Here is a 19,680-nt window from a genome sequence, read left to right as displayed (position 1 = left end):
ATATAGGGAGCTAAAGCATAAATTGGGATGGGACCCAGAAACGTGGAGTAAGACCCCAATTTTTTAAAGTGAGGCGTCCCAGGGAATGGTCTGATAAAGAATTATTAGCATTTGTAATCCTTGTAAGGACCATTTATCATCTAATACCCCTTTCACACCAGCCTAAATTCCCGGGTTGGGCCCGGGAACAACCCGGGACTAGCTCTGGTGTGAAAGGTTCCAGGGACAAATTCCCGGGTTAATTTGCCGGCAATTCAACCCTGCAAGGTAGCAGGGTTGCTCTCGGGTCCTTCCAGGGTTACTGGGTGGTGTGAAAGGTGCAGGGGCATGTCCCTGCTTCCCGTATTGCCCCTGCTAGTGCTGATTTTCTAGCAGGGCAACTTCCTGTTGTGGTGGACACTCACAGACACACCCAGAGACAGCATACAGTGTGCAGAGAGACAGTGTGCATGTTCTGTGGCACCACAGACCCCAGAAGTTCATTTTAACCCCTGAAAGCCTGCAATCTGTGCCATGTCTTGGACAAATGAGGAGGTGAGAGAGCTGTTTATCATTAGAGGGGAAGATTCTTTCATATGCCTTTTTAATTTGTTTTATACAAGTAAACAAAGGCTCAAACACTACAAATGTTTTGTGTCTTAATTATCAATAATCTAATGTGAGCCTAAAAAAGGCAATTTTCAATGCTATTCTCATAGAAATGCAGAGTCATCCCGGTTCAGTGTGAAAGGTGCCAACCCGGGTTGTCCCTGCTTCAAAAGCATGTGTGAATGGGTCCAAACCCGGGAATGTCCCTGCTTGTCCCTGGAATTTAATTTCCGGTTTGTCTCTGCATTTCTGGTGTGAAAGGGGTATAACAGGACTATACAGGAATATGTTTTATGTTACCATACCAAACATCCTATGTCATGTACCACTAGATTTTTTTCCAGGCTAGAGATTGGGTAGATGCCCAGACTAATTAGGAGTTGGACTAGATTTATCCAATACTGGTTCTGGAGCAATATTAAAGTTGCCCATCAAGAATAAATCAGCTACAGTAAATCTTATTTTTAAAATGAAGCGGCTACTAATTTGTGTATCGCACACAGAAGCAGGCAGTATTCCCCATGCATGTGTCAAATATAGCATTTACAACACTGGCATAGCAGAGTGGTTTGTGCAGATCTGTCCCTTTAGCTGGTGTTGCTCCTAATTCTAAATGAATGTTTTTCAAAGCAGTATGCTGTCTCCTAGTCAGATTTTCTCCAGTCCTGGAAGTGGCACGGCTGTAAGGTACGGTATAGAGCAGTGGTTCCCAACCTGGGGTACTCTACAGAACAGTTGGGGGTACTTGGAAATAATATTGGTAATGGCGGAAGAAGAAAAGTCTCCCAATGGCAAAAGAGGTCTACCATTGACATGGAAACAAGCCACTTTGTGTCATTTCCATCTGCAGCGTCATCGGCGTCTCCTCATGCTTTTGCCCAACCGTTAATTCACTGAGAGCTACCTGTGAACATCTGCCCCGCACTGACATGGGTGGAGGAAGCATTCATCCTACAGGCGCTAGCGGGAACTCTGGAGACAATACACAGCCAGCGGCCAGACAAAGACGGCTCGATTCCTGACCATATACTAGTCCACGGCTACTCCTTAATATTAGGACACGCATACTGCTCCCTTCCACTCATAAGTACTGTGGAAATTTCAAATTGAGAGGAGGGGTACTTATAAATAAAAAGCCTAATCAAGGGGTACAGGAGAGAAAAAAGGTTGGGAACCACTGGTATAGAGTAAGCAGTCCTGCTTTGCTCTCTCCATCCTAATTGAACTTTTGTGCTTGTTACCTAGAGGGTCTTCCTCTGTACCTAGCATCTCTCTGCTAAGGTGTGCGGTGGAGGGTTCCTTCCTGGGAATGGGTGCTGAGCGTGCAGTAGTGCCTTCTGCTGGTAATATGCACAGACACCATGTAGTAAGGCAAAACAAACAATATTGTATGTCCTATTGTTTATGAGAGGGTAATTATAGTTTGGGTAAGTGAGTCATTTAATGATTGTCTGTCTTATTTTGAAGTGACATTTAAATGGCTTGTCTTGCTTGCAGCTCCTTGCTCTTCCCTGGCATACCACCATGAGAGCAGGAAGGTATTTGTGGGACTGGATAGTGGAGCCATTGCGGTGAGTATGTTTTATGGAGCTTTGCATAACCCATAGTAACCTACAACAAACAGAAGAATATTGTAGAATACAAATTAACAAAGTGATTGGACGGATTCATTCTATAAAAACACACACCTCCATTTATTACATTAAAACACCTATATCTTTAAATGAGAACAATAACGACTTATGTAAAAAAAAAAAAAAAGTATTTTGATGTGAAGTAATAAAATCAATTTATAAGTAAAATAAAAAGCTATAAATATTCCCGGATTCTATGTGTTTTGCTATAAATAAGCTGGCTAAAGCCCTTTTTAGATTGGTCTTCTCCAATGTTCCCTAGTACTGTCGACACTTTATATAGTCGGTTATAGAATAAATGGTAGACAATGGTTAATTCGACAGTCACTAGGTCGACCATTAATGGTAGTCAGTGAGTAGGTCATCACCTTGAAATGGTCGACATATCCAAGGTCGACATTGACAAAAGGTCAACATAAGCTTATGGTGTAAGTCAAGTGAGGGGTTATTGTATCTTGCATGGTGGTCTCTAGGGTATTACTGTATTTGATTCATGCAGGAGAAGGGGATTGTGCATGTCTAATGCTGATACTCATCAATGCCCCTTCTCAACCAATCAGATGCGTGCTTTTTAACTTGAACTGGGCAAATAAAAATTGTGGAATAGTTGCTGTGATTCTATAGGCAGTGTTTGAATCTCACCTGTACAGTGCTAAAATCTCCTGCCTACTCTGTTATTGGTAATAAAGGACTTTGTTGGCAGTAAGAGGGGGGAGTGAGCAGATCCTTTTTACTGTCCTGTTATTATTGCGTCCCTACAGCCATAGTATACCTCATTAGTGATTTAGTATGTATTTGGGATAACATTCACTTTATTTCCAGTCTCTCAATCTCCTGACTCTTTGCCGCAGTATTTTTTTGAGGACTTTAACATCCAGAAAGCATTGATGCCCATTCTTCCCCTGTGAAATAGACTTTTACTGGCCTTTGGGCTATATTGAAACCTATTTGGAGGTGGTTATTTTGTATAATTATGAGACCTAACTTTGAGTCCCAGTACCATGACTCCACACTGTAAAGCGCATTAAACTTCTGACCATTCTGTACATTTCTTCGTTCTCTAGGAGTTTCTGATCTCTGATGACTTCAACAAAATGAACTTTGTGAAGACATACCCAGGTAATGTGTCCTTTTGACTTTCTCCTTCTTCACTCTGTGTCTTTCAGCAATAATAACCGCTTCTGCTTACCCCTTCCAGCTCATCAAAGCCGGGTGACTGAGGTGGTTTACTCTCCAGGCCCTGAATGGGTGATCAGCACTGGGCATGATAAATTCATCACCTGGATGTGCACTCAGAGCGGTTCCTTGGTGGGAAGACATGCATTCTCCTCCTGGGCATCCTGCCTCCAGTATCCTTATTTAATTATTTGTGTATCCCCAATACAGGGATTAACATTGCACACTATAGTCTTGCCATTTTATAGTTACTCACTCCTAATATTTTAAAGGCATGTTCGTAGATTAGTAGAGAAACCAGTTATTTTCTCCAGTTCATTCTAGTACCATAATACTCCAATGAAATGGGATCCTTTAGAACAGGGGACATCATACTAGTTTGCTCTGGAACCCCATCAGACAATAAAAAATATTACAGGACCCCTCCAAGAATGGTTGTCTGCATCCAGGGAGATATTCATTCTTGTTCTTGAGTTGTTGGAGAGGGGGATTGGATCTCTTGTATAATGAGACTAGTGCTGCGCCTCACCTCTATGGGCAGTATTCAATGAGAAAGTTCTCCGTGCATGGAGAGCATTTTATTTCGCTCTCCATGCACTCTCCGTGTTTTAGCGGAGATTCTCCATGTTTGGAGATTCTCCGTCACGGCACTTTACCCACTATTCAATGTGGCTGATGCTCGCCGCCACTCGCGGCGAGTCTTAACCCCTGCAGCGGACGAGCGTCCGCGGCAGGGAGCTTTCAGGGAGCCGGGGGACGGAAGCAGCCAGAGAGATTATAGTCTCCCTGGCTGCTCCAGAGGAATGTGGAGGGGAGGGGGGCTCTCCGGGACCCAGGCAGCACAGGCTGCCCCCCCCCCCCCCCCCCCTATAGCCAGCGGGGGGACCCAGTATTCACTGCACCCGATTGTGCATATTAACGATCGGGTGCATTGAATATAGGAATATGTAATGAGCAGCTCGAGCGCTCCGGCCCCCTGCTGGCTGCACTGTGTAAAAAAATAAAAAATAATTTTTTTTTTTTTTATTAAATATATATTCATGTGCTATAAGCACATGAATAAAAATAACATGCCCCTTCACAGAAAAAAAAACTGATTTTTTTACACCAAAATAAAAAAAAAATAAAAACTTTTAGTTTAAAAGTTCACATTCCAGCTCCCCATCAAAAGATGGAGAATTGCTACACGGAGAGACACGGAGAAAATCACTTAGAAAGACGGAGAACATTTCACATTGAATAGGGTTGCTCGCTTTTGGAGAGCAAAATGCTCCGTCCAAGGCGAAAAAAAGCAAAAATTCTCCATAAAACACAGAGAATTTTCTCATTGAATACTGCCCTATGGGGTGAATTCAAGAGTTATGTGTGCTGGCAGCCACTGGATGGCAATCTGCTGTTCATTTGAAGTGTTTCTGTATTTGGGCACAATGCTGATGTTACTGTTATGATGGACTAGTAGGTTATAAAACATCTAGGGGCTGTGGCCTGTTGCAGAGTGTAAGCAAGACATCTGTTACCTAAAATGAGCATCCACAGGAAAGTACATATATTCCCTTCTGTGGAGTGGTGCGTACTCCCCTTACAATGTGACTACACCTGATTCATTGTCACCATCCGTACACACTCACACTTGGGTGAAAAAACTTACCTCAAAACAGAAGTATTTTCATTAATGTCCAACTCCTGGGTAGCCCACAGTTACATTGACATACTGCCATTAAACGTTGCCTACTTGAGTGTATTTTATTTTGGTCTAATACTGAATTCATAATTCATGCACATATTTGATAACAAACAAAAACCCAAGAAACGAAAGTGATTGGTGATCACCTGGTGTCTGTATTTGAATAATGTGATTTGATGAAGTCAGCAACAGAGCTGTCTTTATACAGATTTGCGTATACCTTCTAGTTTGTGTGACACGTGGTCCCTCTTCCCCCAGTTTCCTTAGTTGTGACCTGCTGATAAACTGTGTTCTTACATCCGGGAATAGGGAGATAGGGATAACTATAGCAGGAAGTCATTGAGTCGTTTATATGAAAGTTGGCTGTCTATAATCTACATGCTTTCTCTTACATTTTTCAGTTTACTTGCCATAAAGATAACTTTGCTTAGCCTAATGTGGTAATCCAGAGGCATATTTTGCACAAAAAAAACCTGACTACGAATATTAGCTGTTAAGAGACATTTTTTTCAAACACTGAACCGTTCATTCCTTTTTCCGAAAGGGATAAGGTCGGCTGGTTGACCTAATGATGGTCAGCAGTCATTAGGTCGGCACCATTGGGTCGACATACAGCAATGTCAACAGGTGTCTAGGTTGACATGGCTCAAGGTCGACATGAGAGAGGGTCAACACATGCGGTAGGTCTACGTGGGTTAGGTTGGCAGCCTTGCGAGTCAACCAGAATAATGGCAAGGTTTGGACTGTGCCGTTACACCAAACTTTGATGTACAGTACAACTCGCCTGTCTGTCATGGCTCATTCCACAGTCTGAGTCCCGGAGTATAGGAGAATGCCAGTTCTGTCTTAGGTGATAGCTTAATGCGGCTTTTAATTACAAAATTATGAAATGCAGTTTGGATTGTCTAGTTAATCCGGTGGGATTTCAGATCCATGACACAGGTCTATGTGACCAAGGTTTCAGATCTTTTTGTATCTTCTATGATCTGTGTTTCGCACCAGAAGATCCTTAACAAGTTCTTGTACAGGTATGATGAAGACACAAGATACGCCTTTGTGGGAGATTTCTCTGGGCAGGTTACACTCTTGAAGCTTGAAAAGAGTGGCTGTGCGGTTATCTCTACACTTAAAGGACACGAAGGTAAATGCTAGCTAAATGGCCCCTTATTTGAACCGAATGGAAACACATTAAATGCAGTTCAGTGTCCCATAAATAGCATGGTTACACCACTGGCAAATATTCTGGGTCATTACATCTGCTCCCTCTCCTCACTAAACCATACTTACTGTACTGGTCCGTCCTGTTTTAGTTACTGCTGTGGGAGAGTTGGAAGGTTTGTGCCCCCACTACATATGATAGAGACCTGACCCATCACCACTGATTTATTTTTCTACATATGGACAGTGGAAGTTCCAGAGGTGGGACGACTGCAGAGCAGTTCAACATACAAATAGTGGAGGCACAGCAACTGCCACCAACTGTCACTTTGGACTGTGCTGCCACCCCCTTCTTGAGCTGCAACTGCATATGAGATAAAAGCAATTTAACAGTTAGATGTTTGTATTGAACTCTCCCTATAACAATAAGGTGTATCTGTTTTTTTTACAGGACCAGTTGGTTCATGATGTAGAAGTTATACAGAGTTGAGGCTTCTGTTGATGCTTGTTTAGTTAACGATTTCTGTTTTGAATGGATCGAAAAATACATTATCAAAGTCCAGAATTGAATAAACCTAAAAATCTGGGCCAAACCTATACACAGCTTATTTGAATTTTGTTCAAACCTTTAAAGTTGATATCCATATCGACAGATCGATAATGTCAAGTAACGTCCTAACCACCATGTTTTGTGTCTGGCCAAAGACTTAATCAGGAAAGTGCCAGGTGGTGTTTGGTCTGACCAACAACTGAATCCCCTGAATGTGTTTGTATGCTTTTATGCATTGAGCTACTGACACATGATTTGTTTGATTTAAATATTTGCATTATCAAACAGGTCTCCCTAATAAACAGGTCAGTAATGTTGGGTACACACCAGAACGATTTAGCCTCAATTCCCTTCAATTTCGACCGTTTTTATGTAAATTGGGTATGTTTTGGTATGTTTTAGATGCGATTCCGATCCGCTGGTCATTTTGCAGATCCTACCTGCTGCAGTCAAGATTTGTAAAAGATCCCTTCAACTGGGTACAGATCATGATTGGATCATTTTCAGATCGTGCGACCATTGTACGATGGTCTCGCGATCTGATCATGATCGTTCTGGTGTGTACCCTACATAAGTTGTAGTACTGTATGTAATTTAAATGTAAAAAAAAAAAACAACCGATTGGTACATGCTACTACAGATCTTGTTTAACTACAGCCGAGAACGTGCTTTTGGCTGTGGTGCTCTTTTATATTTTGTGTGCATGTTATGTTTGGTTATGGGAAGATTTGTTGTATTCTAGAGAATTGGCATCATTATGGTGCATACACACCGGCTGTTTGTGCCCAGTATGTATGCAGAGCGGTCATGTGGAAATTGCTGGCCGGAAAATCGCTCAGTGCATGTACACTAAGCAATTTTCACCCGGCCCAGCAATATTCACGGTGGGGGAACCACTTTCCACAGAAGGAGACTGTGCAAAATGGTTCACTCTGAAAAACAGGCATTCGGCAATGATCCACATCATCGCCCGTATTTTGAGCTAAAATCGCCTAGTGTGTGTGTATGGGCATTTAGACATTTTTTTCCCCGTACCTTGTCTTTTAGGCAGCATCTCCTGTCTCCACTGGGACCCTGTTCAAAGGTTTCTTTTCTCTGGGTCGGCTGATCAGAGTATTATCTTGTGGGATATCGGAGGGAGGCAAGGACGTGCCTTAAACCTACAAGGACACCAGTAAGCATTCCTCTCCTCTGGAAGTAAACCTCTGCTCTGTTCCTGATCTCAATGCAGGAAATGTATGAAAATCATGCTCCTGACTCACTGTACTTATGTGTATATACATTAGACTAGTCTGCTGAAAAGAATTGCCAACCATAGCACACATCATTATCTATAGTGCATATTACTTGCTTTTGATGGATATAAAGATATTGCATTACCTGTCTTTATACGTAAGGGAAGAGATGGGTTTTGTTTTCTATCCTACATAGCCTTATGTATACTTCAGTAGGATAAAGATGTTACCGGCTTTTTCCTTTATAAGGGCCTTATTCTAGTTCACTCTTAGAGGCAAATTCCTTCTTAGCTGGACAAAACCATGTGCACTGCAGGTGGGGCAGATGTAACATGTGCAGAGAGAATTAGATTTGGGTGGGTTTTCTTCAAAGTGAGATCTATATTGCAGTGTAAAAATAAAGCAGTCAGTATTTTCCCTGCACAGAAACAAAATAACTCGCCCAAATCTAATTCTCTCTGCACATGTTACATCTGCCCCACCTGCTGTGCACATGGTTTTGTCCAGCTAAGAAGGAATTTGCCTCTAAGAGTGAACTAGAATAAGGCCCTAAGTTATGTACGTTTGTTTTTGTCAGTGACAAGGTGCAGGGGCTGTGCTATCTGCATCTCACAAGGCAGCTGGTCTCTTGTTCAGTGGATGGTGGCATCTGTGTCTGGAATATGGATGTCGACAGGGAAGAGGTAAGAGGTCTCTAATACAGTGAATGCTGCTTTATTTGATATATGTAGTTTTAAAGAAATCAAAGACCACATAGGTAATTCAAACCCCCCCCCCCCCCAATCCAATACCTGTGTGTGTTTGTGTGTTTTTTTGTTTATTTTTTCCGTTTGTTTTTCCTCTCTCTCCACCTGGGCGAATAATCTAGCATTGGTGTAAACTACGTATATCAGCTACATTCGTATAACTGCAGCTTAATCATAGCCCGTCTAAAGAATTGCCTACTTACTCTTTAAAACTTACTACTACCGGTATGCTGGGCCCAGTTACTGATTTCAGTTATCCCTTGTGTGGTATTACTAGTAGGTCTAAAAAACGGACCTGGATTTAGTGAAGACTGTAATCTTCTACCCCTTTCACATGGGGGACAGGACCAGGGAAAAACCAAGGTCATGTATAGTTGTGAATGATTCATGCAGGATTATCTGATCTGTTGCTGCTTCAATGGTCATGATCTTGGATTTCCTCAATTCTTAGCATAGGCAGCAGTGGCCAAAGGTACTACTGCGTTAATCTGCATGGGTTATGATCAAAGAACATGGATGGATGAGAAGCCCGATTTAGTATGAGCTTTAATGACATAGTGATGTGATCACCTTGATATATATAGGAAAGGGCCAAGTCCAGTGTGACAGGTAACCTCCTATTACTTTGTTCATTATTCTACTCTTGACCTGGGGTTTAGGTGTGAAGAGGGTATTCCTTGCTCTCAAATTCAGTTTCCAGGGAAAAATAAAAGTTAAATTAAAATAAAAAGAAATATTAATGCTATTTGACAAGACAACAAAATATGCTGTAATCCTGGTAGTGCCAGTAGATGCCAGTGCATCATGAAAAATGTGCCATCATATTAAGCGGCAGATTTACAAGGGACTTGCTATCTCTCTTTGCTGATCTTAAATGGTGTATCAAGCAATGGTCTCCTGTCTAAGACATGACAGGAGCTGATTGGTTGGAGTACCATTTAAGATTAGCAAAAAGAGATTACAAGAATATCACTAATTTTTGGTTCTAAGGATCACCCAGGTCTTCAAGTTCAGTATGAAAATAATATTTCAAGTATCTAATGCCGTAGTAGTAGCAGCAGCAGCAGCACAACAAATTGGGCCTGTTTTCACACAATTTCAACGGATTGGTCTGGGAAATTGCATGAAAAGTGTCAAATCGTACTTGGCCAAGGTTGGACATGCCTGTTCTAGAAGGTGCTAAATAAATAAGTTGATTTTGTTTGGTATCCCATGTGAAATAGAACTCCATCTTAGTAAATTTCCCCCTCTGTGTTTTCTCCCAATGTTGCTGTATATAAGGCTCCTCAGTGGTTAGAAAGTGATTCCTGCCAAAAATGTGCCCAGCCTTTCTTTTGGAACATAAAGCAGATGTGGGACACCAGGTCACTGGGATTACGCCAGGTGAGATGGCAGACCAGTCACACTCTCTCTCTCTCTCTCTTTTTTTCTTCTTTACTTTCAACCCGTCTGTTTTCGCTTTCTCTTAAGCTGGGTAAACATACATACAATCGCCGGGCCGTTCTTCCGTTCTGGGTCCGACGGTCGTTCAATTGTATAGATGTGTACACTGTCCCGTACGAGCAATAAACGGACAAAAACGGTCTTGTCCATTCATACTCGGTTGGTCGAAGGTTCATTGCTGTTTAATTTTCATCCGACAGGCCGGGTCCATATCGTAACAGAAGTGCAGTGTGTACGCACGGTCGATCGATATGCTGGACGTTCTTGCGACTATACGTTCCATAGCTGCATGATCTCTCCTACAGCACAGCATGTAGTCACTCTCTCGATTGTCATTGCATGATGGTTAACACCCCTGCTGCACAGGTACTTGTAGTGCCACGTAAAAAGATGAAGTCAGCCGGCAGGGTGACTAGAGACAGACATATGGCAAATAGCTGGGGTGTGCGTCTAGATGTAGTCAGCCGGCTGACTGCATCTAGACGTACACTCCAGCTATTTGCCGTATGTCTGTCTCTAGTCACCCTGCCAGCTGACTACATCTAGACGCGCACCACGGCTATTTGCCGTATGTCTGTCTCTGTACCTGTACACCATCATGCAATGACAATGACAATCGAGAGAGTGTGTACAGTGGTACAATCTTTTTCTTGCGACTGTTTGGACGGAAGTACATCGGACGTCGCAAGTAAAATTGTACAGGTGTGTACGCGCGTATCGGCGGCTGTTTGTGGACGGTCCAACGCCTCTACGGTCGGTCGACCGGTCGCAAGAAAACAGGGATTGTATAGATGTGTACCCAGCTTTAGCCGCCTTCTGTGTCCTACTCCTCTTTCTTGTCTGTGTAGCACCACTGCAGGAAGTGTGGGAAGGCCGTCTGTGGGAAATGCAGCACCAAGAGATCCAGTTATCCCATCATGGGTTTTGAGTTCCAAGTGCGGGTCTGTGACTCCTGTTATGAAACCATTAAGGATGAGGAGTGAGTATCATGGAATTCTATCCTCACGCTTGTATACATTTTCTCCTTTTAGTAGTAAAAGCACACAGAGGGTTAATTACACGTACCCATAGGAGATGTAACATTGGTCAAAACGCTAATTTTCCTGTGTAGGCCGCTTTTAGATCACAACCTGACTACATGACTGTTGTAGCCTGAAGCGATGTGCTTTACTTACTGTGGTTCAGAGTATGCTCAAGTCTCCAAATCCTATTTTGTACAGTAGTTACAAGTGTTTAGAAGATTTACTGCTCCTGGTGTGGAGCAAAAGTTTCCTACCCCCTCATTTTTCATGGTTGCTATTTCTGTAGGACCGTCTGGATCTAGCCAAGATGAAGTTCCATACCAGGAAGGTTCCTGTGCTTTATTTTTATTAATTTTTTAGCTTTCCTTTCCACAATGACATGGCTGACCTTCTAACTAGCGCCATTCTTTTCTGATGCAAGTGTTCCAACTCAATTGGGACATTGAAGAAAGGGGTCTCTTTGTTCTCTGCACATTGCCTGAGCATTCAGTATGTATCTATATGGGTTCAGGGTAGATGACCTGTTCTTTATGATGTCCACAAGGCCAGCTTCTACTGAAGTGAATTATGCTGGTCATTTTCCTGACCGACTTGTAGGCACAAACGCACAACACATTTTTGCAGGCCACCCCATTGGTAGTGATGTGGGGACTGCGGGGCTGAAGCCTCTTGCTAGTAAATTTAAAATGCCCAAGCTCTGTCTCCACCCTCTATGCCAATGGTATTTTGTTACTGTCCTTTGTACTTTTGGGTACTTGTTATCATGTGGTTTAAAGGGAAACAACCTGGAAAGGCAAAGTAACTGCAAGTTTAATATCTTTTGAATCTGTTCATAGACTGGGCAAAGTCCTGTATGGGGCACACAGCGACCGTACGGGGTATGTTGCATCTTATTTTCCCAGCCCTAAAAGAGAAGGGGATCATAAAGGGAAGTCAGCATGGATAGGTTTAAAATGGCTTCTTTATATTGGATGCCTTTAACATTTTGATGTGAAATCTTATACTCCGTTAAGAGTTATATGATGGAAGCGAAGACCACACACACTGTACCAGGATCTGTCTGGGGTGTACTGAGCTTGTATCAAAGTCTGGCCATACATGTATAAGGCTCACTCATGCCTTTTCTCTCCCCCCCCCTCCCCTTTTTTTCTTTTTTTCCAGCCGGACATCATTGGCCACTTTCCATGAAGGTAAACATAACATCTGCTACATGACCATGGATATCTCTGGAGGCATTATGGTCACATGTGGAACAGATCGGCTAGTCAAGGTATTGGATGGTCTGCATGTGCAGCATGTCAGGTGTTCTTATGTACATCTGTGTTCTATATTATGCCTCAGATGATATTTTAGTGCTGTGTGGTTCATAAGAAACTAAAAGACCTTTTCATAAAGAGCAAAAGTATTACATGTGCTGTACGCGGAGGGAATTACACTAATAAATGACACATCTGACATGCAAGATAATGAAGATTAGCTGAGCTTACATCCTTAAGTGTAAGGGGGGGGGGGGGGGCACCTAAACCAGTAATAGCACTGTTCAAAATGTCTGGGATTGCAAATGAAAATGTTCAACTTTTCTGGTCATTGTTGTAGAAAAAGCTCCAGTCCAACTAACCGGACCTCTTCGCTTTGAAAGTACCATTAGGTTTCATATAATCACCCCATCTCTGCAACCTGCTATTTAAGGAATATTGCTGGATAGTGTAATAGTCTCACTGGAACACCAGGTGGTGCACTTGGCACTGTTCAGTATTTCTCAGTCTGCAGCTGGAGAGGGTTCTATTGAGTTTAACAGTGCATGACCGTAATACGTATGGTTTAGCAGTGCGTCATACAAGGCGTATTAAAGTATTGATAGGAAAATCTAATAATGGGAATACACTGACACATGAACACAAGATTCTCCTGTACGGATTTACAGCTTAAAAGAAATTGATGTGAATTTGAGGGAAACCCCTATTATTAATCTGTATGTGATAACGTGTTTTCCAAGCAGTAGCTTTTGCTTCATAGGCATAGCGGCTGTATCTGATGCGTCAATTCTTCATTATGCATGAGGTGAGCAAGCACTCCAGGACAAGGAATACCAAAGGGAGTTGTGGTTTTGGTTGGGTCCATTCTAATCTATCTACATATATAAAAGTCTAACCACTCCTCACTTCTGAGGTGAAGTACCATCAGTGACCACTAGAGGCCACGTGACGGATAAAAATGTACTCTTTAACAGAAAACAAAATGATGTGTTTCACTCTTACTGGATATGGAGAGAGGAAGCTGTGAAGACAGAGATTGTTTGTAAGAGCAACTAGGGACTAAATCATCATTTTGGCGGGCTTTTAATCAGTTAAAGCAGGAGAGTTCTACACTCCCATTAATAAAATAAAATATTACTTGTTTTGTGGTGAAATGCAAGAAATCAAAGCTCTCAATCTATCCATAGCGAGGAATCCAGGACCTTATTCTGATTTACTCTGGGCAAAACACTGCACTGCAAATGGGGCAGATGTAATGTGCAGAGTGTAAAGCTGGGTATACATTAAGCAATATTATAATTGCATACCACCAAACAGTCCCGTTTACCGCAAAAAAAGTCACTCACGGAGCCGGCAGTGTCCCTCACAGAGCTTCTGGGCCATGCCCCATGCAGTGTCAAAATGGGGGTGTGGCCTCGCATAATGATGCAAATTATAACTTATCAGGCCACACCCCCTAATTTTAGGCACGCGCCTATGTCCCTCCTGCTGGCGTCTGGAAGTTGGGAAGTATGCAATTGATATCGTTAAGTTTGGCCCTACTGAGCAATATCCTTGGCAGTACTGACAGTGTAATGGTTAGCATTGCTGCCTCACAGCACTGAGATCATGGGTTCCATACCCACCATGGCCCTAACTGTGTGAAGTTTGTATATTCTCCCCATTCTTGCGTGGGTTGCCCTCCAGGTACTCCAATTTCCTCTCACAATCCAAAACTATACTGGTAGGCTCATTGGCTTCAAACAAAAATTAACCCTAGAATGCCTGTGTGTGCAGGTACATGTGGTAGGGAATATAGGGGCAGATCTATTAAGCCTGGAGAAGAGAGAAACTTGAGATAAAGTGAAAGGAGATAAATCACCATCCAATGAACTGTGCTTGAAAATTACAGTTGGCAGCTGATTGGCTGGTGCTTTACCTTCTTTCACTTTATCTCCAGTTTATCTCTTCTCCAGGCTTAATACATATGCCCCATAGATTGTAAGCTCCACTGGGGCAGGGACTGATGTGAATGTTCAACTATACTCTTTAAAGTGCTGCGGAAAATGTGTGCGCTATATAAGAAACTGTGGTACTTGTTTCCTATCTGGGCGCCCGCTAAGTTAATTGCGCACCATGCTATTCTCCGTATAAAAATCGGATCGCATCGGATGCCACAAATACACATACACGATATTGAACGATGCGATGCGTTCCGATTCGATTTCCCATAGGAAACAATGTTAAATGGATCAATTTACCCAAATCAGCATAGGGAAGAATGGTAAATGGGCCAGAAACCCCAAAAAAAACCACAGAGCAGTGGAATGTCCCCCCAAAAGTAGTTGACGCCACCCCGCCATCAACGTGAACCCGAAGCGTGGCAAGCGCAGCGAGCCCGCGAGGGGCGGCGGTACGCGTCCTCCGACCTTTTCATGCCCTACTATCCACTAGGGCGTGGAGTGAGAATAGAATAGTGTGGCGAGCGCAGCGAGCCACCGAGCCTAAAGCGTGGCGAGCGGACGCGGATACCTTCACAGGTAAACGCGTCCCTTCACGGGCTTCCCAGGTGTCGGCGTCGCCATGGACACCTGGGAAGCCCGCGAGGGGACGCGTATAACTGTGAAGGTATCCGCGTGCGCTCGCCATGCTTCGGGCTCGGTGGCTCGCTGCGCTCGCCACACTATTCTATTCTCACTCCACGCCCTAGTGGATAGTAGGGCATGAAAAGGTCGGAGGACGCGTACCGCCGTCCCTCGCGGGCTCGCTGCGCTCGCCACGCTTCACGTTCACGTTGATGGCGGGGTGGCGTCAACTACTTTTGGGGGGATATTTCAATGTTCAGGGGTGTTTTTGGCCCATTTACTATTGTTCCTATGATAATTTGGCTAAATTGAGCCATTTCACATTGTTTCCTATGGGAAATCGAATCGCATCGCATCGTATACCATCGTACATCATCGAGTACCGAATCCGATGCGATGCGATCCGATTTCATTACGGTGCCGTACGTAGAAAACCTGGGCGCCCAGATAGGAAACAAGTACCGAAACTGTTAATAAATATCCTTTGTAATATTGTTTAGTGTGTACGTTCAATATTTAATTTACATTTTGCATATTACTATAATCACACATACGGTGAAACATCACTCTCTGTGTGCTACAGATGTTCAGCTGCATCATTAACCGCACAGGAAATTGTTTTAACCGTGTACAAAGCTGCAGATGAAGCTCAGTTGAACTTTGGTTTGGGAAAAGGCTGTGGATGCTGCGTCCCAGCATTTTGTACATATATTCAGACTCCTTCATGCACAGATATCCAAATGTCGCACATCAAATTGAGCAGCACAGTCTGGCATGTAAGATGCAAGAGGCCAGATGTAAGAGGCCAGATGTATCAAGCTTTAAAAAGTGATAATGGGGAGAGTGATAAACAACCAGCCAATCCGCTCATAACTGCCATGTTACAGGCTGGGTTTGAAAAATGACAGGAAGGAGCTGGTTGTTTATCGCTCTCCACTTTATCACTATTTGAAGCTTGATACATCTGACACTATGAGCAAGAAAGACTCTGCATAACCGAGTTGTCTGGGACATAGAGTGCCAAGAGAGGGGCAGCACGGATGGGGTAATGGTTAGCATTGCTGCCTCACAGCGTTGATGTCATGGGTTCGACCCCCACCATGGCCCTAACTGTGTGGTGTTTGTATATTCTCCTCGTACTTGCGTTGGTTTACTCCGGGTACTCCGGTTTCCTCCCACAATCCAAAAATATACAGGTAGGTTAATTGGCTCCCAACAAAATTAACCTTCGTGTGTGTGTGTGTGTGTGTGTGGTAGGTAATAGATTGTAAGCTCCACTGGGGCAGGGACTGATGTGACTGGCCAAATATTCTCTGTACAGCACTGCGGAATTTGTGTGCGCTATATAAGAAACTGGTAATAAATAAGAGGCTTTTGGGCTGTTTAACGCCACAGTTTGACACACACGTGTAGCTGTAACCTGGTTTTTTTATGTCTTTCTAGATCTGGGACATGACACCTGCAGTGGGATGTGACTTGGCCACTGGCTTTTCTCCACGCTGACCCCACTGACTTCAGTTTGTCTGGAATAAAGCACCTTATATATGGCCGCCGCGTATGTTGATATCAGCTCACCCCAGGGCGTTCTTACTCTGCCTCTGCCGTACGTAGCCTATGGAAGCAAAGCAATGCAACAGCTGTTCGGAACAAGGAGGTGGAGCCTTAATCTCTCAATAGCCGCCCACCATTATCTTTAACTGTGCCGCGTTCTCTCCAGCCCTCGCTCTTGGGATAATTATACACCTGTTTACTATATTTTAGCTATAGACGCAACAATTTCAACAGTGTAAGGTTCTATGAAACGTATTTCCTTGTATATCGATATCCTTGCACCTTGAAGGACGCTCTAATCAAGTCCCTGTACTTTTTGGTTTCATCAGTGGACAGAAGTGCAACATATTTCATTAAAACGTATTTGGTTTTTTAAAGTCTGTACACCCAGGTTACGGGGCACTTTCTTGGTGTGTTTTATGCGCTGTTTAGAATAGAAGCTAGGTGTTCTCCTCTACTGTAATGGGAGATCATACAGCTGAACTCACTGGTGTGTTTTCAGGAACTCTTGTGCAGGTCTTGTTGAGATGTTTACTTTTTGTTCCGTCCAAAAGCATTTGTTCATTTCACATATGTATATAAATTCCGTTTATTAGATGAAGGGTTTTTGAACTTCCTAAAGTAGATATGTTTTGCAAACCCCTTTAGCAGCAGCCTTCTGTATTCCTTAATATTCTTCGTAGCTCGCACAGTGCCCCAAACTTCCCTGGTTTTCTTACTTTGTAGCAGCGGAACTAGAAGTGACACCTTGTGCTAGGAGTAGGTTTTCTAATTACAGAGAGAACTGTAACCAACTGGAAGGTGGCACATTAGCAGCCCAGCTTTGTCATTGTTGGAGATAGAAAAGGTGGCATAGTAGCAGCCCAGCTTTGTAATTTCATTGGTTGTCTAGTGTAGTACAAATCAGCCAGCAATAACACCTTTTATCTTGTGAGTGTTTACTGAAATATGATGTAGCTCGCTTTGTTATTATTGCTTAGGGCTAAATTGGACCTTTGTGATCAAAACGTTTTTTTTTTTTGGCTGTTCTGTTCAACCCACCGAAAAGATTGAAAGCTAAATACAGTGATCACTTTGCAGTATATGTTTCACTCTGTCTCGCCTATCATAGGAGGTCAGTTGTGGAAGGTGTTTCAGTGCGGGATGTCACGCTGGTTTATGTCACCATTCCATCCACTGTATATATTGTTTATGATGAGAATACTGCGTTTTTGCGGTGTGTTTTTTTTTTTTGAGGAGGTGGTTGTGCAATTTTTTTTTTGAGGAGGTGGTTGTGCAATTTATCAGTATTTCTCACGTAGCAATGGGTTTTAATGCTGAGAGGTTGCATCACCCCAAGTAGCGCTGACATCTGTTGGATTCTTATGTCAAATCTGAGATAATCAATTGTCGGTTTAAACCTCTAAAAGACTTAACTGCACCATCGGACACATTACAGTTATTATTCAGATGACAGGCTGCATCTCCAGGGGGAATTTGTACGTGTATGTTGGCACACTGATGAAACGGTTAATGTTAATGAACATGTTCTTTGGAAAGTTTGTCAAATTCACTGAAAATTCCTCATAGTATTTGTTTCATTTCCTTCTCACTCTGCAAAGCATGGTGACAATCCTAATGTACTATGGCCGTCACTAAGCTGCATACCCTGCGTCACTGCGATTGCCGAGAGTAAGGGTGACTGTTTGCCTTCCTGCGTTCCTTCTCTGACACACTCAAGCACAATTTGTATTTTTTTTAATGGTGAAACTATTTTCTTTTTCTGTAATGTTCTTGATTGTTCCCCTTTATGCTGGGATATGTTCCAGCCAACTGCAGCTGCTTCCGTAATAGACCTGAATGTCGTTGGTCACCCTTGTGCCCAGAACTCTGTACGCGAGCATTCCCTCTGGTTCTATATGTGGTAGCCACTAACTTTGGTCCCATCATTTCTAGAGTCTATGTGCATTATAGAGAGATGCCCAGATGCCTTCTCCTTTTGCTCATGTGTAAGATCATATCTCTCCCTTATTTTGTCATTACTTGTCAAATGAAATTTTTTGTCTTAATAAAATCATACTTTACTTTTGTCTAAGAATTTTGTATTCTGCTCATGCATGGTTTTAAAAGCTGGGCAGGTTTAAGGCCAGATGTATCAAGCTTCAAAAAGTGATAAAATGGAGAGTGATAAACAACCAGCTAATCCACTCCTACTTGCCATGTTAAGGCTGTTAAAAAAAAAAAAAATGACAGATAGGAGCTGATTGGCTGGTGGTTTATCACTCTCCATTTATCACTTTTTGAAGCTTGATACATCTGGCCCATAATCTGCCAGTGCTGCTTATTTTTACATAGTCTATAGAGCTGAAATGTACACTAGGGGGCAGATGTACAATGGGGCAGATGTATTAAACCTTAACGAGATAAATGCAAGGGTGATAAAGAGATAAATGTTCAGCCAATCAGCTCCTTGCTGACTTTTTTTCAAACACAGCCTGTGACATGGCAGTTAGGATGTGATTGGCTGGACGTTTATCTCTTTATCACTCTTGCATTTATCTCTTGTTCAGGCTTAATACATCTGGCCCAATGATCCTTATTCGAGACAGTGCTGCCCATGCGCACAGACTTTTAAAACCGATGGTAGAAGAAATACGTTCTGAGTCATGTCTTTTTGTATGCCACAATCATAAACCTGACCATCAGTAGATGCTGCCACAAGAACAGACCGCGAATGCCAACAAATAGACCCACTGCTAAATAAAACTCTAGTGACAACTCATTGTACACTATATGGTTTGATATGTTATGGATGGAACTCCATACAAGGAAACAGCCATCAGTAAGTATTGAATTGCCCCTTCATAGGGCATAAAGATAGCCTGTATGTCCCCAGTTGTGGTAAATTCCAATACGCACAATTTCACAATCATCCCTGTCACACCTGCTACAGTCAGTGCCGTGGAATTGTGACCAACTTTTTCTGAAACGTGTTTTTTTTTTTTTTTTGGAGATTTACTAGGAGACACTAGCGAAGTTGCATTGGAAGAGATTTAAAGAACCTAGAGAATAACCCATGCAGTGGGTATCTTGT

At 42.8% G+C, this 19,680-nt stretch overlaps 1 protein-coding gene across 1 annotated transcript in view; it reads left to right on the top strand.

The window, feature by feature from the left end:
- Positions 1 to 18,676, top strand: part of WDFY1 (WD repeat and FYVE domain containing 1) — a 33,426-nt gene extending 14,750 nt beyond the window's left edge. Inside the window, exons 3-12 of the mRNA XM_083178082.1 lie at positions 2,086 to 2,159; positions 3,287 to 3,341; positions 3,421 to 3,571; positions 6,111 to 6,223; positions 7,838 to 7,964; positions 8,603 to 8,708; positions 10,053 to 10,154; positions 11,063 to 11,193; positions 12,398 to 12,506; positions 16,500 to 18,676. Coding sequence (XP_083034208.1) covers positions 2,086 to 2,159; positions 3,287 to 3,341; positions 3,421 to 3,571; positions 6,111 to 6,223; positions 7,838 to 7,964; positions 8,603 to 8,708; positions 10,053 to 10,154; positions 11,063 to 11,193; positions 12,398 to 12,506; positions 16,500 to 16,559 — 1,028 coding nt within the window. The 3' untranslated portion in view covers positions 16,560 to 18,676. The remainder of the gene's footprint in view (positions 1 to 2,085; positions 2,160 to 3,286; positions 3,342 to 3,420; positions 3,572 to 6,110; positions 6,224 to 7,837; positions 7,965 to 8,602; positions 8,709 to 10,052; positions 10,155 to 11,062; positions 11,194 to 12,397; positions 12,507 to 16,499) is intronic.
- The last annotated feature ends 1,004 nt before the right edge of the window (positions 18,677 to 19,680 follow it).

This window comes from Crinia signifera, chromosome 3, assembly GCF_055691185.1.
Source record: "Crinia signifera chromosome 3, ASM5569118v1, whole genome shotgun sequence".
Lineage (NCBI taxonomy): Eukaryota > Metazoa > Chordata > Amphibia > Anura > Myobatrachidae > Crinia > Crinia signifera.
The sequence above is the reverse complement of the archived record's forward strand: the minus strand, read 5'-3'. Positions and strand labels throughout refer to the sequence as shown.